Source organism: Nelusetta ayraudi, unplaced genomic scaffold (genome assembly GCF_046127955.1).
Source record: "Nelusetta ayraudi isolate G7.1 ecotype Tasmania unplaced genomic scaffold, CSIRO-AGI_Nayr_v1 ptg000045l, whole genome shotgun sequence".
Classification (NCBI taxonomy): Eukaryota; Metazoa; Chordata; class Actinopteri; order Tetraodontiformes; family Monacanthidae; genus Nelusetta; species Nelusetta ayraudi.
Window position 1 is genome coordinate 3372501 of NW_027466095.1, and position 24161 is coordinate 3396661.

Below are 24161 nucleotides of genomic sequence, written 5' to 3' on the forward strand. Positions count from 1 at the left end.
CTTTCGTGAAAGACTGCCTTTGGCCAATCAGTGTCCTGAACGTTGCTACGTCACCCTTATGGTCTCAGCTCTGCTCGCTTCAAAACCCCAACGAGGCAGGTACCAAAATCCTAACCCCTGGGAACGTGACAATTGTTTTTTTCAATTGAAGTTTTCGTTATTTTGTTTGTTTTCGTTAACTATTATAACCGTGGTCAGGACCTCCAGTGAGAAGATCCACTGGAGGACATTTAGAGCAAACAGTCAGACAACAGCAGCTTCACCACATCAGCTGAAAAATTGAGTTTGGATGCTTTCAGCTTCAAGTCGTGGACAGAAAATGATGCTCACACTGTCACACTGATGTTTTCTTCTCCAACCTTCTCTCAGCTCCAGAGGTTGGTGGTCTGCAGGAGCTTCTACAGCAGCAGAAGATCAGTCTGGAGAGGAGATGTGAACGTGTGACTGAAGGTGAAGAAGCAGGAAGTCAAACTCTCCTCAACAGCATCTACACTGAGCTCTACATCACTGAGGGACTGAGTGAGGAGGTCAACAGAGAGCATGAGGTCAAACAGCTGGAGACCAAGAAGACCAAGAAGACCAAGGAGATCCTCCACGACCGTCCAATCAGGTGCAGCCAGATCTTTGAAGCCTCACCTGAGCAGCAGGGACTCAGGGAGTCAGAGTGGTGCTGACCAGGTCTCTGGGCTGGACTGGGAAGCCTTGGGGTCCCACTGGAGGAGCTGGAGGAGGTGACTGGGTCCAGGGAAGTCTGGGGGTCTCTGCTGAGGCTGCTGCCCCCGAGACCTGACTCCGGATACGGCAGTAGAAGATGGATGGATGGATGGATGGATGGATGGATGCCAGGTGATAGAGCATTTCATAAAAACAGACTCTGCATTATAACTTCTATTACACTTTAAATAACTCACTCCAATATAACTGCACTCGTCCTTCTCTCACATTACATTGGATCACAATGACCAAACAACACAACAAAGACAATGATCCAGCTGTACTGCCACGTCCATACTCAGTGTAGGTCTGTAGGCCTCTTGGACCTTCATGTGAACCACTGCGTGTTGACTGGAGGTGAAACATGACTGACTGCTGTCCTCCTACCTGGACAATGCAATCTCACTTTCATTCTGCTGCAGATGGCCATTTTCATTTTACACCGTCCAAATTTACAGCTCAGGGCGCTGGGACGAATTCCAAATTGTGTGCAGATACAGGCCTACACTTCAAATAATTATGAGAAAAATCCAATGTAAAGAGAGCACTTCCATTAGGAAATAGTCAACATGAAATTTCGTCTTCTACTGACACCTGCTGGTCAAATTGAATAGTTGCAAATATTCTGAATAAATTGTCATCTAATTCTAATCCTAAACAATATGGCCATTCGAAGTGAGGTATTAAGACAATTAATCAGGTTTGTACTGCTTGATTGAACACATTCATCCCGTTCCAGTACACTAAAACCCACTTCCCTTCAGGACCGTGTCAGCGAAGCCAAAACTTCCTTGAGTGACGCTGTTTCCCAGCATGCAATGCGAGCTAGCGATTCACAATACTATTTCATCACAAACATGGATGTAAAAAATAAAAAGGGACGAAAAATGAAACTTCAGGAACACCAACCATTGCAATACAAGCAGAACTGGCAGAAGTTTTATATTATGTACACCATAATACAGCCTTCTGGTGGGCAAGCTATTTAATCCGTCTCTTCCTATGGCACTTCCGCGGGTGGAAGCTCGTTGTAGAGGTCACGTGCTGGGTGGGTCACCCCACCAACCACCTCGGGGAAAGTCTAAGACAAGAGCCAATCGTTACACTTGCAGGGTATCACCTGATACGGGTGAGCGAGTGAACAGAAAATATGGGTCAACGTGGGCAGTCGTAACAGGAGAAGCTTGCTGGCGGAAATGATGCACTACAAGTGGATGTGACGCTCATGAGTGCGATGGATGAGGTAGAGCAATGCTCCAGAACCCGATTCAGACTACTCTCCCTCCACTTTTTTTGTTTTGTATGAGCGTTTAAAAAAAAACAACATAATGATAATCGAATAAGCTTTAGTTTATTAATCAGAATTAAAACAAGTTTGTAGATTTGTTATAGATGAGTTCCTTTGTTGTAGTTTGGCGCTTGAAAAACTATATATGGGATGTACCATGACCTGAGGGATTTCCTCATCCCATCCCAGCTTGGTTCTGATGCTGAATGTGAATGTATCTTGCTGTACATCCCACTGAGCTCCAAGGGCCCTCTCCATAGGGAGCTGGTCTCTGTCAAGGTTAAGTGCTTTTACCTCTTTAGCTCTCTGCTCTTCAGGAATGGCGGCCAGCACCGAGCGATGATTGCTCACCCACTGCTAACGGTCTGTTAGCTGCTGGTACAGATGTATTGCTTGTTCCACCGTGCTGACGGCCTTTAGACAATCATCCACGTAGAAATTTTGACAAACAGTGTTTATAACCTCGGCTGGGAAGTCATGCTGATTGTCGTCGAATGAAGCACAGCTTGGGGATGACACTGCCCCAAAGATGTGGACCAGCATCCTGTGCTCTTGTAGGTCCTTTGTAATGTCCCCATCTGGCCACCAGAGGAAGCGTAAGAAGTTTACGGCGAAAACTCTGTGTTACGTCCCGTCGAGGGGGACCGAGACGCAACGTGTGGGACACCTTCCCCCACTCCCAAGCCTCATTAATTTTTCACTGCAGTTGGCAGTTTCAACAAAAAACATTTTATTAATCAGTAAATGAAATAAACAAAACAACTTAACCGGTGGGCAGCAAAGGCTTCAGGGTGGGCCCAGGCCAAAATAATAAACCAAACTCCAACTAGCTCGCCTTAAGAACTAACTAAAAAAAGAAAGAGAAGCCAAATACAGAAAGGCTAACCTCCCTACATACTTAATAAACAGGAGAAAAGAGGGGACAAAGAAAATGGCAGCCCACCCCTACGGCTGCGTGCTCTAACGCCATTTCAGAAGTGACTAACTGCAGAGTTGGGAGCGGAGGAGGGATGACCGTCAGGCTGGCTCGACTGCTCCTCCTTCTCAGCCGTGGCGCGTCCAATCAGCAGCCGACATCCAGGACCGCACCTGCAAGGCGTCATCCACTCTCTCTCACACACACACACACACAGACACAAAGATAGAGGCACCTAGACCCACCTGTGGGTCATAACACCCCCTCCCTTAAGAACCAAACCCTATTAACATACCTACAAACAAAACTAAACAAGAAAACCCTGAGTTCCCCCAAAATAAGAATTTCGCAGCTAGTCCACATCTACACGTGATAATGCATCTGCCCCCCCCCCCCTCCCACACACACACACACACACACACACACACACACACACACACACACACACAAATATACAAATTGCAGTAGGTTGGTTTTGTTGCTCTTGGTTGTCCGTTAGTTTTTTGAGAGTTAGTAGTAGATAGATCCCTAGATAGTAAGTTTGATAGATGGATAGAAATAGATAAGTTAGTTAAAGTTACACACACACACACACACACACGCACATATATATATCCACATATATATGTTAACCTCTTTCAATGAACTCCAAAACATACATGGTCAAAATCCATATTATTATTATGTTGTTTTTTTTTTAAATGCTCATACAAAACAAAAAAAGTGGAGGGAGAGCAGTCTGAATTGAGTCAGTGAGCGTCACATCCACTTATAGCGCATTATTTTCGTCAGCAAGCTTCTCCTGTTACGACTGCCCACGTTGACCCATATTTTACCCGTATCAGGTGATACCCTGCAAGGGTAACGATTAGGCTCTTGTCTTAGACCTTCCCTGAGGTGATTGGTGGAGTGACGAGCACCCACCTCTACGATGAGCTTCCACCCACGGAAGTGCCATAGGAGGACACGGACTAAATAGTATGGCTTGTCCACCTGTGGACACCTGTGTGGCTGTGTTGTGTTGTACATAATATAAAACTTCTTCTGCTTGTTCTGCTTTTATTGCAATGGTTGGTGTTCCTGAAGTTTCATTTTTCGTCCCTTTTTATTTTTTACATCCATGTTTGTGATGAAATAGTATTGTGAATCGCTAGCTCGCATTGCATGCTGGGAAACAGCGTCACTCAAGGAAGTTTTGGCTTCGCTGACACGGTCCTGAAGGGAAGTGGGTTTTAGTGCACTGGAACGGGATGAATGTGTTCAATCAAGCAGTACAAACCTGATTAATTGTCTTAATACTTCACTTCGAATGGCCATATTGTTTAGGATTAGAATTAGATGACAACTTCTTCACAATATTTGCAACTATTCAATTTGACCAGCAGGTGTCAGTAGAAGACGAAATTTCATGTTGACTATTTCCTAATGGAAGTGCTCTCTTTACGTTGGATTTTTCTCATAATTATTTGAAGTGTAGGCCTGTAGTTGATGAGGAATCACAGTGTGCTAACGCTACTCAAACAGCTTAGATGAAAAAAGGGAGTGTGATTTGGGTTTGTGGTACATTATGACAATCTTGGACTTGCAAGACTGAGGCGACGGTTCAATTCCCATCAATGTGTATTATATATGTGTTATTTAGCTCATCTATTCTACATTTTAAATAGATCACATTTGACATCTGACCCACTGAACACTTACTATTGAACATATTTTTAAACTCTGGGCTATTTAGTCTTGTTTTAGGATATAATATAATTCATTGCACAAACTGTCAGGCTAAGTATAAGAGCTAGTCTACTACAATCAGTCGTGCCAAAAAAGAGACATTGTCTTTATTTTTCATTTTTATTTTATTGTGTCAGCATTGAACCATACAAGCATGTAGTGTTGTCCAAAAAGAATGCATGGCGAATCAAATCCCAAACAACCTATGAAACAATGAACAGGTTTCCATTGCACTTCATTTTATTGAGCACTAGATGACCTCCTCGAGCACTGTGTCATTGAAGCCTCGAGTAATGAACCATTTTTTGAAACAAGTGGCGAAGCTTCAACAAAGCCTCGATCGGCCACTCTCTCTCTCTCTCTCTCTCTCTCTCTCTCTCTCTCTCTCTCTCTCTCTCTCACTCACACACACACACACACACACACACACACACACACAAACGTAGAGGCACCTAGACCCACTCGTGGGTCATAACACTCCGTGTGGATCTTTTCACTCTGGGGGTGCTGGCGCTAGCCGTTTGCTAAGCTATGTACAGACAGCACCACCGCTTGCCGAACCACATAGTCACACCGTTTATATACAACAACTCGTCATCAATATCTCTAAAGTAGAAGTCAAGAACTTTTTTCAAAAACGATAACTAACTCAAAATTTTTTGTGTGTTTATAAAAACAAACTAAAACAAACTTAAACTGAAGTCATATTTCACTTCGTTTACGTCTGTCAAATGAATATTTGCCCAGGAAAATGTTTTAGTTTTACGCAGCAGCACCTAAATGCACCTCTCGTTCTGTGACGTCACCCCTCTTTCACAGCAGTATGTTGACGAGCGACTCGCGGCGGGAAAGTCCGATATGTGTACATATACGTAAGCAAACGAAGAAAAACACAACGAGAACGGAAAAACAACAAGTAAAACCAAGGCGGGACGGAAGCAACATGCACTGTTGACCGTCTGTACGGGGCGGCTAGCACAATCAAGTGCGGGCGAAGCAGCAGTGTTCCTGCACCCATCTTAAAGGACCGAGTTTTGGGCCACAGGTCTAGATCACCAATCGTCCTCCAGGTGAGGAGAACAACGAGGAGGCTCTGCGCAACTTTGTGCTAGCAAGCGGCTGTAGTGTGCCGGTGAGGTGTTCAGGAAGCACTGTAAAAAGAACGGACAGGTTACTACGTACCTATGCTAATAAGCCATAATAATTTAAATGCTAAAATGTCCGCACCTGATCCTCTTAAAACTCGGGCACACAAAGCGGATGTTCAGTGTCCCATTGACCACAATGGACCACTAAACGAAGCTTTTAAGAAAAATGCGAAATGAAGCAACTGAGAGCTAAAACAACATGCAAACAATGCCACAGTGCAGCTTTTCTCAAACGGGTCAATTTTGAAATCATTTTAATCAACTGTCTTCATTGATCAGAAGGTTTTTGCAGATTTGGAATTAAAAAAATTTAACTGCAGGAATCATAAAATCGTTTCATCAGTGACGTTTATAGAGCCATTAAAAAATTAAATATGTGCTGAACAGACGAACTGAGGTGTAAGAGGCCTGTGTGACCAGCAGGGGGCAGCAGAGGACTGACAGCCGCAAGTTCCTCCAGAGAGGCCTGAGAAGGTTCTGCACCTTCAGCTCCTCCAGGAGGTCCTCAGCAAAGTGTCAGAGTTTGTTGGTTTTTTACCTCGGTCGGCAGAGTCACAGTATGAAACTTGCAGCCAGGGGGCGCTGCAGCTCACTCAACACCTACAAGGTTTGAAAAGGAAAGTGAGTGGAATTCATCTGGAATGAAAAGAAAAGCACAACTACAGCAGAAAAACTGAACACAAAGACGCACAAAGTTTGAACTACACACTGATTTTCTTCTTCTGTTGATTTAAATGAATTTGACAGAAATAATATCTGAAAAAATAGAAACCAAATGTTAAATTTCGACATTTAAAAAATGGACAGATTCATTTACACCCAGAAAGATAAGAAGATATTTACCTCTCAGCCAATTAGAGCTGCTGCTCGTGTGTGTGTGTGTGTGTGTGTGTGTGTGTGTGTGTGTGTGTGTGTGTGTGTGTGTGTGTGGCTGCTCTCAGGGGTAGATCCTCAAAAAAGGGAGCGCAGCGCTAAAATGCGGCGCATTTTGCGGCGGTATTGCGGCCGCAATTTGCGCAACAGATGCGGGTATCCACAAAGGTTTTTGCGCTAATGACATGCAGGCGCAAACACGCCCACGAATGCGGCACCTGAAACAGGTGCGAATGTTGCGGTCTGGCAACCTGAGAGCAGTTTGTGCCAAAGGTTGTTGGTGAGTGCATGTGTTTGACAGCGAAACTCTGCTAGGATAAAAGCGCTCCTGTGCGCGCCTGGCATTACGATGCAAGAGGCGTTTATCACCAACACCTGAGTACCATTTGTATTTTTCATAGCCAATCTAAAATATTGGCATATATACTGTAGTCTATGCCGATCTATATGTAAGATTTGGGGACCTACATATGTAACGGTGTTATTAAAGTGTGTTCAATCATGTTAAACTTGGTTGGGGCACAGCCATGGCTCTTTATATTTTATTTTTTATTTTATTTTGTATTTTATTTTGAAGTTAGCGCTTTGCATTCTGGGCGATCTTTAGTTCAGAGGAAGCCCATGAAGCAGGTGAGAGGTCTCCTCCCTGCTGAGACAGAAATGAATGCAATAAGTTGAGCTATGCTTCATGTAACTGTGTTTGAGTGTTTAAATGTGTGCTGGTGTCTTTCATTTAATTTTTTTTTTAAGCAAAGTTCGTTTTTATTTTTATTGCTATTAAAAACGATTAGCATGCTAGCATGTCCATTAGCAGCACACAGCTCTCATACAGAGCACGTTGTCTCTGCAGGAGGTGACCAAGTTTCACGGAGCAAGTTATGGTTGTGTCCATTCATACGTTTCAGGTATGTGTGTGTAACTGGAAGAATGTTACAGTGTATAAAAATGGAGCTTTAGGGAGTGAATTATTTAAATTGCGAATGTAATTTTTTTGTATTTTGTAGAAAAATGTATTTTATTTTTTTAATATTATTTGTATTGTAAAAACAACCACTATATGATCACTACTTCAGTACAGAGGAAGCCCATGAAGCAGGAGGTGACCAAGTTTCACGGAGCAAGTTATGGTTGTGTCCCATTCTGTTTCAGAGAATAAACTGCTGCTCCACACCTGACTTCTGCAAGTCTTCATTATACAGCAAGCAGGACAGAATCGGAGAGGTCACACATATATATATTGCAGGCTTTTCAGAGAGGAAAGTTTCACTCAGAAGCCAGAAACACTTTGACAGACAGAAGCTACGCCTGGTTTTGGCCGGCGGTGTTTGCGTCTGTCAAACTGCGCGCGGACACGAGCGCAAACTCTTTCTGTATCTGCCATGGTTTGAATTAGGCATATTTGCATAGAAGGGGGCGTGTCATTTTGCGCGCAATGACTCATTTAAATACATTCAAATGAGTCTGGCGCAACCCTGCCGCTACTTGCGCCGATTTTCACGTTTGCGTCCTCTCTGTGGATCGGAATCACCGTTTTTGGCGCTATTTCCACGGATTTTCAGGCGCAAAAGCCGCGCAATCGCTTTGTGGATCTGGCCCACAGTCTTTTAAACTGGGACAGTCTTCACACATTTGCAGATTTAATTTTGATTTCTCAAGTACTGCATAGTTTGGCTCCAGATCCTCTGGCAGAGTTCACCAGCTAAAGAAACAGCTGTGTGTGTGTGCGTGTGTGGTTAGAGAGCGAGTCTGGACACAATTTGAACAGCTTGAAGATCTCGATTGAAGCAGCACAAGTCCTCCATGCAGACATCAGGTTGCACAGCAGTGGGTTGAGGACCACTGAGCTGCCCGCTGAGCTGCCCACTCAGCTGCCCGATGACAAAAGAACACAGAAAAAACAGTTCCTGAAAGCTCAACCCTCGGGGATTTGAAACAACTGATGAATGTGATATTCTTGTCCCAAGTTTAGTTGTGTCTGTTTGAAACAGGGAGCTCACTCACTCACTCACTCACTCACTCACTCAATCATTCACAGTGGTCTGTGATTTCAGGTAACGGGGAGCAGCTCAAAGCCCAAGTGGTTCTCCGTCAGGCTCCATGTTGAGTGGAGGCAGCAGCAGCAGGGTGAGTCCTCACTGACTCAAGGATCCACATTAAATGTGATACCAGTCAACAGGGTCAGTGAGAGGTGGACCAGTGTCTGTTTCACTCCACTGGAGACTCAGTGACATTGTTTGAAGCGAGTGTGATCGTCCTCCTGTAGGTGGCTCTGCTCTGCTGTGATGTGGAACTGGCCAATCCTTGATCCACAGTCTCTATTGCAGTGGGTGCAAGTGTGAATGCTTGTCATGGTGGTGGTGGTAGAGGTGTCAGGACGCGTCTTGGTGGTTGCTCTCTCCTTTCTCAGTGGCCTCTTTTTCCCTGCGGCACTGTGGACGTCCCTCTCTATTTGTACTGAGCCTTCATGGACCATCCTGCTCCACATGCCTCTCTGGAGGGCAGCCTCCTCCCAGGTGTTGAGCTTCAAGTGGCACTTTCTCTAAAGTGTGGTCTTCTAGTTAATGTTTATCACTCTCTTGAAGGTTTATCGTTCATGTTTTCTGGAATTTCTGGTGAAAAAAAGATTGTAGATGTTATTTTTCATGGGGATGAAAAGTGGATGAAAACTGTTTTTATCTTCAACATATGTTGAAAAAAGTCAAATTCAGTTCATTTGATTCATTTACTGGAAATGTCATATTTTAGTATATACAGACTATTGACGTTCCATGATTGCTGACTTTTTTTTTAACCTTTTTCCAGAGTGTGCTGTCATTTCAGGCAACACTTCCTGTATCAGAAAGACTAGAACCAGGAATCCTGAAACACTAAAGCAGCAGCTCAAAGTCCAACACGGTCGTGTTCACCTCCCGCCCCTTACTTTAGTCGCAGATCAGAGGCGCGGCGTGTTGGTCGGTCACAGCCAACGATCCATACACTGGAAGAACCCAAAACGCTGGGAATTGGACATGAGATGTGCTGCGGAGACCAGGACCAAGCAGGTACGGATGATGAATGAATGATAAGATATGATACGTTGTTTCATCAGGAAGTTGGTTCACCTGGGACGGTCGGCACGTAAGCCCGGGAAAGAGATGTGTACCTGCAAAAGACTTTGTTCAGTGTGAAATGAGTGAGTGAGTGAATTGGTGAGTGAATGAGTTGGGGTGGTGTGTATGGGTCTGGATACCCATTCATTTCCTATGGCGGTCACTTTTGACCGGGAACACCACAGGTGTTGATTAAAACACTCAAAATTCAATGAAAAAGGTCAAAATTAATTTTATATGTTCAAGTGCATAGTGTGTAAGGCCTTGAGGCAATCAGATGTAAAACACAATATTTATGAGTGTGTTAACTTGTACATCAATCAGATTTTACCCAAACACGACAGGAAGGTGAAGAGGAGGTGAAAGTGAAAGTACAGCCACCACCAGTGGACACACAGACCTGGAGAGAATTCTTGGTCAACTCCACAGTGTTGTTCCTCCAACAATGATTCTCACCTGCTTTGTGGTGCTTCTTCCCCTGGTTGTGCAGCTCAGCACCAAGTAAGTTTCTAATGGCTTCACAATGCTGTCCAATATTTCTGCCGTTTGGTACAATCTGCCACTTATCACAGTCACCCACTAATTGTGTTTGAAGGATCTTCTATGACAATAAACAACTTACTGCTGTGTAGGACCAATATATGAACGCAAGAAGGTGAAAATGAGGAGATGAATCTCAACTGTGAGACTGAACGAGTCATTGAATGAATTCTCTGTGTGGATTCATATTTGGCAATAACCCTGATTCAACTTCATCCAAGTATTTTTGTTTCATTTAAAGTGACAGTGTACATTGATCACATGATCAGCATCAATTGCAGCAGATTTAGTCACAGGTTATTCCTGTGGCCTTGTCCTCTGTTAGCACCCCCTATTCATAAACTGCAGTCTGGGACATAAATAGATGACGTCTTCTTTTCTATTGAAGAAGATTCAGGGAAGTGAGTCTCTTACCATGCACAGAACTGACCACATCCTTTCCACAGCTGGGGATGAAATCAAGGTTTCAGTCTCGTCCTTGGTCCCAGTACGGACTGGACAATCCACCACGCTACCCTGCTGGCTCCATCCACCACAAAGTGCTGAGGATCTTGAGATCCAGTGGTACCGCAATGATCAAGATGATTCCCAGATCATGGTGTACAAGGAGAGGAAAATAGTGTATGCAGGCCAGAACACACCGTATGAGGGCCGGGTTTCATTCGGCACCAAGGACGCAGCATCAGGTGGGCTGGCATCAGGAGACCTGAGCCTCCAACTGGTGAACGTCACTGTGGAGGACGCAGCAGACTACACCTGTTATGTGAGCCGCGATCAGGGCTTTGACAAAGCAGTGATGGCTGTCTCCAGTAAGTACTGTGAGGGAAACTAAAGCAAACCAAACACAAGAATCCTGATGCCTTGAAGTCAAACATCTTCTGACCTTCCTCTTTCTCCACCCTGCTCCTCAGAAACTGGAGGTCCTGTGCTTCTGTCAGCAGTGTGGAGAGATGACAACACAGCGAATGTCAGCTGTGAGTCTGGAGGCTGGTATCCAGAACCCAGGCTGCAGTGGAGGGACTCTAAAGGGGCTCTGACAGCAATGAGTCTGAAACACAGCAGAGACTCCTCAGGTCTGGTGTCAGCCCACAGCTGGCTTCTGGTCTCCAGCTCCTCAAAGATCTCCTGCTCAGTGGGTCTGGATGGTGAAGAGGCCAAGGAGGCCAGTGGGTATCTGGTCCAATCATCCCAACCCAGTTACCAGAGTTCAGGTCTGAATTTCCTTCTCCTGGTTAGGAGCTAACTGCATTCTGTTGCTTGTACATGTGGCAGGTGATGTCATGATTTCATGTGGAAACATTTTCACAACAAGGTAGCATATGGACATTTATTGGAGACAAAAGTTGAAATAAGCATGTATGATAAACTCTCCAAGGCAGCTGTGATACCTCTGTTGAATAAACACTGTTGGCTTCCATCCAGCTGGAGGCACTGGAGGCACTGGAGGGTCTGCATGGGTGGCCTTCACTGTGCTACTATTGGCCTGTTGTGGTTCAAGAGGAGAGGTAAACCCTGATTGGACATCATATTTCTATTGTTATAAATATGAAGTGCCCCAAAATCCCACTGTGTGCTCAGATGACTGATGAGTTTCTCTTTGTAAACAGTAAAATTAAAATCATCTTCTGTTTCAGAGATATTGACCAGTAAAATGAAGGATGAAGAGAATCAATGCAGTGGAGGTAAATAGGAGTGCACATTTTATTCCCACACATCAGTGAAACATTGCACTGTTTGTTGTGATTCTGAATGTTCCGTTTAAAGCAATATCAGAAATAAAAAAGTACTTTGAATGAGTCAAAGCAGTGAATTCAGCTCCTGTTGTTTCTATGTGTGTCCACCAGGGAAAGACCATCCTTTACCAGGTGAGTCTCACTCTGGAGATAATGAGTCTGGTCAGCGTCTTTGCCTCCAACATTTTCTCTGTTCGTTCCACTCCAACCGTTGTAGTCCTTGGTGCTTCGATAGTCGCTCGGCATTGTTTTTATTTCTCCGGACACTGTTTCACTGTATGGCGACGGCCACCGGCTGCGAAACCAGGAAGGCTTTTCATTGTGTGTCGCTCCGTCCGTCCGGCTCTCTTTGAGCTTTTTCTTCGGCCACAGAGAACAGAAACGTCTGTAGTTCTTTGTTCACCCATGGTACAGTTTCATAAGCTTTTCAGTTTTTAATACGTGTTAATGTAAAAATCCACACGCGAGGCATTTAAAAATGGCGGTTTTGGTCTTTCGTGAAAGACTGCCTTTGGCCAATCAGTGTCCTGAACATTGCTACGTCACCCTTATGGTCTCAGCTCTGCTCGCTTCGAACCCCAACGAGGCAGGTACCAAAATCCTAACCCCTGGGAACGCGACAATTGTTTTTTTCAATTGAAGTTTTCGTTATTTTGTTCGTTTTCGTTAACTATTATAACCGTGGTCAGGACCTCCAGTGAGAAGATCCACTGGAGGACATTTAGAGCAAACAGTCAGACAACAGCAGCTTCACCACATCAGCTGAAAAATGGAGTTTGGATGCTTTCAGCTTCAAGTCGTGGACAGAAAATGATGCTCACACTGTCACACTGATGTTTTCTTCTCCAACCTTCTCTCAGCTCCAAAGGTTGGTGGTCTGCAGGAGCTTCAACAGCAGCAGAAGGTCAGTCTGGAGAGGAGATGTGAACGTGTGACTGAAGGTGAAGAAGCAGGAAGTGAAACTCTCCTCAACAGCATCTACACTGAGCTCTACATCACTGAGGGACTGAGTGAGGAGGTCAACAGAGAGCATGAGGTCAAACAGCTGGAGACCAAGGAGATCCTCCACGACCGTCCAATCAGGTGCAGCCAGATCTTTGAAGCCTCACCTGAGCAGCAGGGACTCAGGGAGTCAGAGTGGTGCTGACCAACGGCGTCGCTGGGGTTGGAAAGACCTTCTCAGTGCAGAAGTTCACTCTGGACTGGGCCCAGGGCCTGGAGAACCAGGACCTTCATCTGGTGCTTCCTCTCTCATTCAGGGAGCTCAACTTGATCAAAGAGCAGCACTACAATCTTCTGGAGCTGCTCCATGTTTTCCATCCAACGTTAGAGAAGCTCACAGCAGAGCAGCTGCATGTCTGCAAACTTCTCTTCATCTTGGACGGCCTGGATGAAAGCAGACTGGCTCTGGACTTTGAGAAGAACCAGGTGGTGACTGACGTCACTCAGAAGAAGTCAGTCAGCGTCCTGCTAACAAACCTGATCAGAGGAGATCTGCTTCCCTCGGCTCTGCTGTGGATAACATCCAGACCTGCAGCAGCCAATCACATCCCTCCGTCATGTGTGGACAGGCTGACAGAAGTACGAGGCTTCACCGATGACCAGAAGGAGGAGTATTTCAGGAGGAGGTTCAGAGATAGAGGAGATGTGTCCAGCAGGATCATCTCCCACATCAAGGCCTCCAGGAGCCTCCACATCATGTGTGAGATCCCGGTCTTCTGCTGGATCACTGCCACAGTTCTGGAGGGCATGTTGAGCTCAGAGCAGAGAGGAGAGCTGCCCAAGACCCTGACTGACATGTACTCACACTTCCTGCTGGTCCAGACCAAGAGGAAGCAGCACAAGTATGGAGGAGGTCCACAGGAGCTGACAGAGGCTGACAGGGAGCTTCTTCTGAAGCTGGGCCAGCTGGCATTTGAACATCTGGAGAGTGGAAACATCATGTTCTACAGTGAAGACCTGGAGAAGTGTGGTCTCAGTGTGACTGATGCCTCTGTGTACTCAGGAGTTTGTACAGAGATCTTCAGAAGAGAGAGTGTGATCTTCCACAAAACCGTTTACTGCTTCGTTCATCTGAGCGTCCAGGAGTTTCTGGCTGCAATCTACAGCATCCACTGTCACACCAACAGGAAGATGACAGTAGATGGTCACTATGGAGAATCCCTGAATGAGTTCCTGAAGAGGATGATGGAGAAATCACTGAAGAGTCCAAACGGTCACCTGGACTTGTTTGTTTGCTTTCTCCATGGACTCAGTCTGGAATCCAACCAGAGACTCTTCGGAGGCCTGCTGGGTGTCACTGACAACCATCCAGGAACCTTACAGAAGGTCATCTACCACCTGAAGGAGATGAACACTGGTGATGTTTCTCCTGACAGAAGCATCAACATCTTCCACTGTCTGCTGGAGGTGAAGGATCAGTCAGTGCATCAGGAGGTCCAAGAGTTCCTGCAGTCAGAGAACAGATCAGGGAAGAAACTCTCAGCCATCCAGTGTTCAGCTCTGGCCTTCATGCTGCAGATGTCAGAGGAGGTTCTGGAGGAGTTGGACCTCAACAAGTACAACACAACCAGGGAGGGAAGATTGAGACTGATTCCAGCTGTGAGGAACTGCAGAAAGGCTGTGATATATTTAAGGTACGTAAACACTGTGTGTGTGTGTGTGTGTGTTTAAACTCTATGTGCTGTCATTCTTGGCCAGGTCTCTCTTCTAAAAGCGATCTTGGATCTCAAAGGAACAAACCTGGTTAAATAGTTATAATAATAATTCAACTACAGAAAAGAGTTGTCAGAATAATCAATAAAGTTCCCTGAAGCACAAATCAATGATTGATAGAGTCAAAGATCTTCCAATTCATAGATATAGTGGACTTGAAAACATTAGAAATACTATTTCCAGGAAAGAATGAAAATCTTGCGCTCAGTATTCTAAGTTTTTTAAAGTGAGAGAAAATGAATCCATGTTCAGAGGGTTGAGTGTCTTTGAATAATGGAAGGTGAGAAGCATTGTTAAATATAGATGTCTTTCTTTTTTGGGAGTTCCATTTTGGAATGGGATCAGTGACCATTTGAAAATGTGTGCTTCTTTGTTGAGTTGAAAAAATCTTGAAGGGAAAAATACTTGATGATGATGAGGAAAAATGATTGAATTGTGAGTCAATGATGAAGAATAATGTCAAGCATATTTTGTTGAGTTGCGTTTCTCTTATTTTCCTTTTTGATTTTGTCTGACTAATTATTCCAGCTAATCTTATGGACTGTATAGGAGAGGCAAGAATCAGCTTGGGCTTCAGCCTGCTGCTTTTTCCTTCACACAGTTGTTATATTTTTCTTGTTGTGAGTCTTTAGAATGTGCACATTTGTTTTGGAAGCTTCTTTTTCATTGTTGTCAGTTGATTGCACAAGATTGATTGGATTTACACTGTCAACCAAAATCAACTATTCAATCATTCATGATGATGATGTTGATGGTGATGATGATGATGGTGGTGGTGGTGTTGATGATGATGATGATGATGATGATGATGATGGTGGTGGTGGTGGTGATGATGGAAGCAGCAACTTCTCACTCTGCTCTCCTTCATTCAGTGTTCAACTCTCAGTGCTTCACTGTGCAGTGGTGTCTTCAGCTCTGCAGTCCAGCCCCTCCCACCTCACACTGCTGGACCTGACTGGCACCACCCTGAAGGATCCTGGAGTGAAGCAGCTCTGTGCTGGACTGCAGAGTCCAAACTGCAGACTGGAAGTTCTCAGGTCAGTTCCTGCTTTCTACTGGTGGACAGTGTGTGTCAGCAGATGACAACTGGTGTGTAACGCTGCTCAGTGTGAAGACTTTGAAGCAGATATTAAAGATTCATCTAGACAAAGTGGATGTTGATATTTTCATGTCAACAATCTGCAGCCAGAAAAGACTTTGGATGGTGGAAGAAAGTGTGGAAAATGTCTCCAGTCACTTTGGCGCTCAATGGAAGTTGTTGATTGGTGATGAAGGTCACATGACTGAGCAGAAGATCCTGTGAAGAAATATGAGAGGCAGATTAATAGTGCAGCAGTATTTCTTCATCTTGTCCTTTGAATGTGTTTGACTTGTAACAAAACTCTGATGACTGAAAACAGCCACAAGCACACAAAGGACTCGCTGATTATTTTCCATCTTCACTGCTGATTGGCTGCACACTGACTGACACACTGCTGTTGTTATTGTGTTGACAACACACTGGCACAATGACTCCTTTGAGGGAATGACTCAGTGATCCCAACAGCTGCACATCTGGCTCATCAACAGGGAGAAATGACTCTTAATATGACATTTACACCACGGATGAAATCAAACATTGATTCTTTATTCAGGTTGGAGAACTTCAGGTTGTCAGAGCTCAGCTGTGATTGGCTGCTCTCAGCTCTGAAGTCCAACCCCTCCCACCTCAGACTCCTGGACCTGAGTCAGAACCAGCTGCAGGATTCATCAGTGAAGGTGCTGAGTGGTTTTCTGCAGAGTCCAGACTGTAAACTGGAGACTCTGAGGTCAGTTCACCCTCTTCACGCTACAACTTCTATCAATCTTGTTATTGTTGTCATGATTTTCACTTGACTGCTGTTGGAAATGCAATTTGCAGTCACTGGTTTGTGTTTGAAATGTATGAAACTGGGTCCTGTGTTTCCGCCCTTTTCCACGGCGAAACAATGAACACAAAGTGTTCAGTAGGTTTTAGTTCAGAAAAACGCTGCTCAGGTTCACAGGATGGACAAATATTTGACAGGGACGGAGAGAAGAATTCAGGAGTCCAGTGGTGGCCAGTGTTCACTGTGTTCACTGTTGTTGGTCACTGTTGGCTGTAGAATCTTTCAGCGAGTCGCTGCGGAACGATGGTGTCGTTCACGCCAGACCTCGGTGGCCGGCTCGCGCCTCACAGCAACCGTTTCGGCGTCTGGTCTATTTTCTATTTTATGCGCGAATTCTGCTTCCTTTGGCCACATCCCATCCCTGTCAAATAGGCTTTTCAGCTGTTGCAATACTGAAGGCTAAGTACAGAGCTAAGCTCCACATTGAGCCTGGTCTGCCAGTGGCAGCATCAAGCCTGCAAGCCCACTGTGAGATGTTGTGCAAAGCAAAAGAGGCCCATTGCAGCCACTAATACAGTAACTCTCACACACTCTCACTACTCTCGCCAAATACCTGCATTTCTTCTTTTATCTACATATTCAACTCCATTGTTTTTGCATTAGTGAAGTGAATGAATGGTTATTTGCACAACAGAATAACTTGATAGAAAACAGAGGGAATGTTGATGATAAAAAGTTCATTTTCTTTATTAGATGTTACAAAAGTGCTTTGCCAGAAAAGATATTTGCACAGCAGAAAAGTGAAAGTTTAGGGTGAGAAGCTCAGCCACCCGGGAGGAGCTCGGAGTAGAGCTGCTGCTCCTCCGCATCGAGAGGGGCCAGCTGAGGTGGCTCGGGCATCCGTTCCGGATGCCTCCTGGACGCCTCCCTGGGCAGGTGTTCCGGGGAAGACCCAGGACACGCTGGAGGGACTATGTCTCCCGGCTGGCCTGGGAACGCCTTGGGGTCCCACCGGATGAGCTGGAGGAGGTGACTGGGGCCAGGGAGGTCTGGGCATCTCTGCTAAGGCTGCTGCCCCCGCGACCCGACCCCGGATAAGCGGCAGAAGAAGAAGAAGTTAACATCCTTTGTGCAAGCACATGCAAAGTTCATTGGTGAACACTAAAAAAACAAAACAAAACTGTTTGAAATTTTGGGATGCATTTTCAGTAGTATTCCTTCAGATCATGGGGTGTTTCATCCATTTAAAACTATACACCCTCACCGAAGGCGGCCAGCTCCAGGGTGATCAAACCTGAGCTTGCATCCCATGCCCAATTAATAGGAAAAGCTTCCTTTTAGGCTTTGCCTTTTGGAGCCCAGCAGGGATCCTTCCTTTTCAGCCAGAGCCATTAGCTGCTTTTTTCCGCTGCTTCTGATGCAGCTTTGATGGCTGAACGCTGGCTCTGGCTCCTGAATCCCAGGTCCTTCAGTAGTTTGGCGCTTGATGTTGCCACGAAACCTCTGCATTGGGCGTACTTCTGTGTTCCAGCCACGATGTTGAGCTTCAGCAGCTGGATCGGCATATCGCAGGTGTTTCCGCTCATTTGCCTCATCCACTGCCTCTTCCCAAGGCACAGTGAGTTCAATGATACAAGCCTTCTTTAGGGAGGGGGGGCAGAACACTAAATCAGGTCTTAAGCTGGTGATGGCAATCTCTGGAGGGAAAACAAGCTGCCATCCAACATCCGCCAGCAGTTTCCAGTCGCGAGCCAAGTCCAGCTGGCCTCTCTCTGATGGTGTGGAGCTGCCCCTGCTTACCTTAGCCCCCTCCCGGAAAAAACACAGTCTCCCATGGGGGGTTGGAAACTGGCTGTGGTTGGGAATTGATGGTAGTGCGCTTGCCGTCCAGGGAGGATGCAAGGGCCTTTAACACTTGGTTGTGACGCCAAGTGTACCGCCTTTGGCCGAGGCTGGTTTTGCACCCTGTGAGAATGTGCCTGAGGGAAGCTGGCATGACGCACAGGGCACACTCCGGGTCTTCACCAACCCACTGCTGGAGATTGGTTGGTGTCGCAAGGACATCATGTAGCTCTGACCAAAAAGCTGAGGCGGCTTGCCCCCATTGCCCATACGTCCTTCCAGCTGAAGTTCCTCCTCTCCACACTTTCCCATCGTGTCCACCGCCCCTGCTTGCCAAGGGACACCGCCTTGGTCCACCTCAAAGCCTCCTCCTGACGGCGTACTTCCTCCACCACCGTCAGAAAAGTGAATTGATTGTGAAATGAATGTTCATGATAAAAAAAGAATGTTGGTTTTGCTATCACAAAAAGTGTTGTGCACAGCAGAAATGCGTAAAGCTGGTGAGAGGAATGTTCATCTTTTATGTTGTTTCAGTAAATTTGAAAAAAAATATTTAGTCACCATTTTGTCTGGGTTGGTGTGGGGGGGGGGGGGGCATGAAAAATTTCCTTCCTCCAAGGTGGGGCATGACAGAGAAAAGTTTGAGAACCACTGGTCTAAAGGCACAGTGTGTAAAATCCTGCCATCTTGTGGTCAGATTTCAGATTGCAGCGCTCATTCGCTCACCCTCGCTCCCTCCCTCTCTTTTTCTGGTGTGTCAGATTCTGAAGTCCACATTTCACTTTGATTTTCAGAGTGATGACACCCTGGAAAAACTCTCCATCATTATAAACTCTCCATCATTTATTCTCTATTCAGGTTGTGGAACTGCAGTTTGTCAGAGCTCAGCTGTGATTGGCTGCTTTCAGCTCTGAAGTCCAACCCCTCCCACCTCAGACACCTGGACCTGGGTCAGAACCACCAGCTGCGGGATTCAGGAGTGAAGGTGCTGAGTGGTTTTCTACAGAGTCCACACTGTAAACTGGAGACTCTGAGGTCAGTACTGGTTTGGAAGCAGTGGATGATGGTTCCAGCACCAAAGCCAGTTGATCCCACAGCAGCGGTCCAGTGTTTCCAGTCACAGTGTGAGAGGAGGATGGTGACGTCCAGCTGCTCCTCATTCATCCAACATCTGCTGCCAAACTGCTTCTTCTCTCAGTTCACCACTCAATTATTGATCAGTTCATCTTCATCAGGCCTCAGTATCAGTCCAACACTCCATGGTCACATGACCTTCTGATGTTCCACACTTGACATGTGACTGAGAGTCTGCTTCTTCTCACCAGTCACTCCATCATCTCCATCAACAGTCAACGTCTCTGTGATGATGCGTTCAAGGACCCTGAGTCCTGACTCCTGCTGTCTCTTCTTCTCTCTGCAGCTGGAGGTGAGGGAGGATGAGGAGGAGAGTGAAGAGGATAGCTCCATCTGGTGGTGGCTGACAGAACTACAACCAGTGGAGCTAAAAGGCACGCTGGATGACCTTTGACCCCAGTGGAGTCTGGTGGCTGGCGGGCTGCTTCTCCCTACAAGCTGCTGTGGTTACTGGGAGAGACGTCCCAGAAGCCACTGGTGGAGCTGAATCCTCAGTGGAACACAACCACTGCTTCTGCTCTCATCATCCACGGCTGGAACATCTCAGCATGAAGGTTTCACACATCAACAACACACTGATCTGCTCTCACTTCAGAGTTCTCCATCCAACTCCACCTGGTTTCTCATGTGAAGCACAAAGATGAATTTGTCAAAGTCTGACAGCGTTGTGAAGGTTGTGTAGTTGATATCACACCTTTATTTTAGGGTTAAAAATTGTTTTTTATGAGATTTTACTTCCGGTTTAGGATCATAAATCAATCAATCAGATAAAAGATGTTGTTTTGTGATTGGAACTCCAATGATGATTGAATTATAAATGAGACAAAATAAGTTCCCCTCAAAATAATTCATGGTTTTGATCCTTGCCAGATGTTTCTGTGGAGATTTCAGGACGTCAATGAATCAGAAGGAAACCAGATCATTTGTTTTGCTCTTCTCCCTCTCTGCTGTTTTCTAGCAAGACTTTGTTTCATTTGTCAAAACACTCATTCAAAATTTTATCCCACTTTTATAAAATTGTCTGTTTGCTTCTCATATCCTGCTAGCCAATCAGAGAGCATTACGTCATCAACCTAATTCTCTTCCTAGCAAAATGTTTTCACTCATTCTTTCTTTGTTTTTAAAACTGAGCTCAAACATTACATTTCAATGAATCAATATTCTGAAAATAAAAAGCATCACAACCACTGACCTGTGTGACCTTGACCTCAACCTTTCATCCCTGCCTGGACATTTTCTTCTGTTCATGTTTTTGTTGTGTTCAAATTGGATCATATTCTTTATGTTTATTGTGTATTACAGAAAATAAATGTGAAACAAAAAGAAAGATACATGAGAGCCCTACTGTTAGCCGATTCCAAGGCTACACGGCTACTATCCTTCACGTTTTTAACGTCGGGTTTTTACTTATTTGAACATCCAACACCATGGTTAGATGGTGAACCAATGGTTAGCTTGATGCTATGAAAACGTCACTTCCGTGGTTGGCCAGAAGGAGGGAGCGGCAGTGAGGCAACCAGGAAATACACCGAAGGTGAGACCGTACCCGGTGGTTACTGGGGAGGCGGGTCTGGGTTGGTCCTCCTCGGCCGGGTCCTTCGGAGGATGCTTCCTTCAGGCGGAGGACGCTTCCTTGGAAGGATGCAGACCCTGAATTGAGACGCAGCCAAGCATCTATCTGCGGTCAGGTAGCACCTGACAGAGTCGCCTCTCGGCTGCCCCCTAGTGTCCAACTGGAGTTCCTGCAGTTGCCGGTAGCAGCTCTTGAGCCTGTAGCTGTTTTTACTAGGAGCACAGTGGCACCCCCTAATGTGAAGGACACAAGCAGAAGATCTAGGGGGCACCACTGTAAATAGACTTGCATGGATGTGTGGTTTTGTATCTTGCAATTGTAAAAATAAAGAGAGTAGCCGGAGACAGGTGTATAGCTTACATTCTACTTCTTTTATTCTCCTTTTTCCTTCACCTTCTCTCACCTTCCTGTAATCCCCAGAGATCACTCAGTGCCCTCTAGTGGCAACATATTATAATAACGACACATTTTCCCCTTTTCTTGAAGGAATTACTTTCTGTAGAACTGTAACACATTGTCTTATGAAAAATCCCGTACCTGAAACACATATTAAGGAACATAGGAACCGAAGAAATTACAAGATGGCTTGAGTAGGTTAATAACCATTCTAAATCCAAAATGATATGCAAATATAACATCAGCTCTCAAGTGCATAGTAACCATAGCAATATGATTTGGAAGCATAAAATAACATGCATGGAATATATGATTTCCTTTACCCAGTCCACAATCAGAACAGTATGTTTTTATTTTATATATGAAAATAACGGTATCCACAGAGGTGATTTTTCACATAACAATTTGAACAGTCGGTTACAGTAGGAACAGTCTCTGAGGTATGTATCACTTTGTCCTAGTTATTTAACAAAACCTGTCAACCACTGAGGTGGTTTTCTATTTCTCAAACCCCGTCTTGTGTCCGGCTCTGGCGCATGACAACGCTCATTCTCATAATGGATGTTTTCAGGCAAAGTGAGCCCGTCAAGCACAGTCCCCCTGTCTTTATCCATGTAGGACATAGCCTTCTTTGGGAAAGGTGCAAGTTTGGATGCGTTCCACTTTCGACCATCACTGAGCAAGTACGTGCTCGATCCCACTTTCTTAATGACAGTCAGTGGCCCTATAAATCTGCATGATCCCTTATGAACGTGCCACGGTCTGCGGACACGCACGGTGTCACTGACCTGGAACGTTGGTACTTTGGCTCCAGCCTTTCTGTCAGCGTACTCCTTGCTTTTCTGTTGTTTGTGGTGCACAGTGTCTTTCACTTGCTCATGTGACTTGATTTTGTCAGAGACTGGAAGAACATTCAGTTCAGTGCGCATCTTCCTGTTCCTCAGCAACTCGAATGGAGTAGCTCCTGTTGTAGCATGTGTTGTGGCACAATAGTTCTGTAAGAACTCAGTCACTGCTTGTTTCCATGGTCTGCGCATCCTTTCAGCAGTCTGTATACAATCTTTCAGCACTCTGTTAAGTCTTTCAATGGCTCCGTTTGCTCTTGGATAGTAGACACTTGAGCGGAGATGTTTTATCTCTCTCTCTCTCAGAAAGTTGGCGAAATCATGGGAAGTAAACTGACAACCGTTGTCAGAAACCAGGAAGGAAGGGTTACCTTCTCTACTGAACACCATACCTAAAAAGCAAATAACCATATCTGTCATGACAGTAGGGACGAAAGCAACTTCTGGCCACTTACTATAGTAATCGGTAGGTGTGATGGCATAACGGCAGTCCCATGTGGCACACTCAAAAGGACCTGTAATATCTATGGCCACCTTTTCCCATGGTCCTCTTCGGAGTTCCACTGGTGGTGCAGGTGCTGTCTTTGCTGCTTTGTCATTGCACTGAAATGGCACACATGAAACTATTATTGTCTCTACACATTTGTCCATATGAGGCCACCAGTACAGTTCACGCAATCTCTGCTTCGTACGCACTATTCCCTGGTGCCCCTCATGCGCCAAGTCAAGCACTCTGGATCGCAGTGACACAGGAACGACCAAGCAATCTGAACCTCTCATGACCAGTGATTTAACCACTGCCAGTTCATCGCGTACATTAAAGTACAGAGCAAGCTCATCTGTCACATGCTTTCGACTCCTTGGCCAGCCTATCCGTACCTGATGTCGTAGTTGTGTGAGCTCCAGGCAGGTCTCACAAGCGGCATTGAACTCTGGCAGGGAGATGGCATGTACACAGTAAAATCACCAGTGTTAATTTAACACTTAAAGAGTTCATTTTAACACGACCTCAGTGAACATATGGTCCTTATCTACAGAGTGTAAAATATACACTGAACATAGTTACATTTTTAGAGTCAATTTTACTCTGATAAGAGTTATTATTTTGCACTACACTACACTAAGAAGTGTTAATCAAGTTTTACACTACGTGGAAAGTCACACCCTTGGTGTTGTTCAAATTCAACACTGACTTGTCTGGTGTTAAACCATTTTTTTTTAAAAAATCACTCCAGTGTTTTGTTTTGTTTTTTGTTTTTTTACTTACTCTTACCAGTGTTACATATGTGTTCTAGGTTTATGACACAAAAAATATTTTTTTGCATTGGGGTAAAAACACCAAATTATAAATAACTACTTAATACTACTTTAATTAGAGTAAACATCATGTTTTGATAACACGTAAAAACTCGTGAAGTAAAAACATATTTACTTGAACAATGGAGAAAAACTTGTTCTGTACATGTTGAACTGTTGACATTTCTCACAGCCAATAGAAAGTATTTTAAGTGCATTTAAAATGTTGTACAAAAATAATTTCACCCATTTTGAACTAAAATCTTCAAAGAGTCACTGAATATATATATATATATAAAAAAAAAAAAAAAAAAAAAAAAAAATCCAAATTCAAATACTGAGAAAAGAATTGGTGAGTCAGTGGTTTTCAGTTAGAGGGAGTACAAAGTCAAAACCAAGAACACTGGTCATGGCTGCATCATATGGCAATATGGCACTATGATCATTGAAAAATCTGTTGATTTATAAGACATTTGAACATCCA

The 24161-nt window shown here is 44.9% G+C and overlaps 2 protein-coding genes and 1 long non-coding RNA gene across 14 annotated transcripts in view; 2 read left to right on the forward strand and 1 right to left on the reverse strand.

Moving 5' to 3' along the window:
* The window catches only part of LOC142894831 (uncharacterized), a 450316-nt gene that overhangs the window by 91936 nt on the left and 334219 nt on the right, over window positions 1-24161 (reverse strand). The window lies entirely within an intron of this gene.
* Window positions 1-24161, forward strand: part of LOC142894832 (NLR family CARD domain-containing protein 3-like) — a 110133-nt gene that overhangs the window by 51430 nt on the left and 34542 nt on the right. For 2 of the 8 annotated variants that reach the window (XM_076035646.1, XM_076035648.1), the window contains exons 4-5: window positions 15617-15781; window positions 16379-16552. In XM_076035646.1, coding sequence (XP_075891761.1) covers window positions 15617-15781; window positions 16379-16552 — 339 coding nt within the window. Of the gene's footprint in view, window positions 1-15616; window positions 15782-15929; window positions 16297-16378; window positions 16553-19291; window positions 19469-19853; window positions 20062-24161 lie in introns of those variants that run through there. The other 6 variants (XM_076035647.1, XM_076035651.1, XM_076035644.1 and 3 more) reach the window with 5 other exon arrangements.
* On the forward strand, window positions 20066-20758 carry LOC142894845 (uncharacterized). The gene is made up of 2 exons (XR_012928051.1): window positions 20066-20121; window positions 20438-20758. It is a non-coding gene; the product is annotated as an uncharacterized LOC142894845 (long non-coding RNA).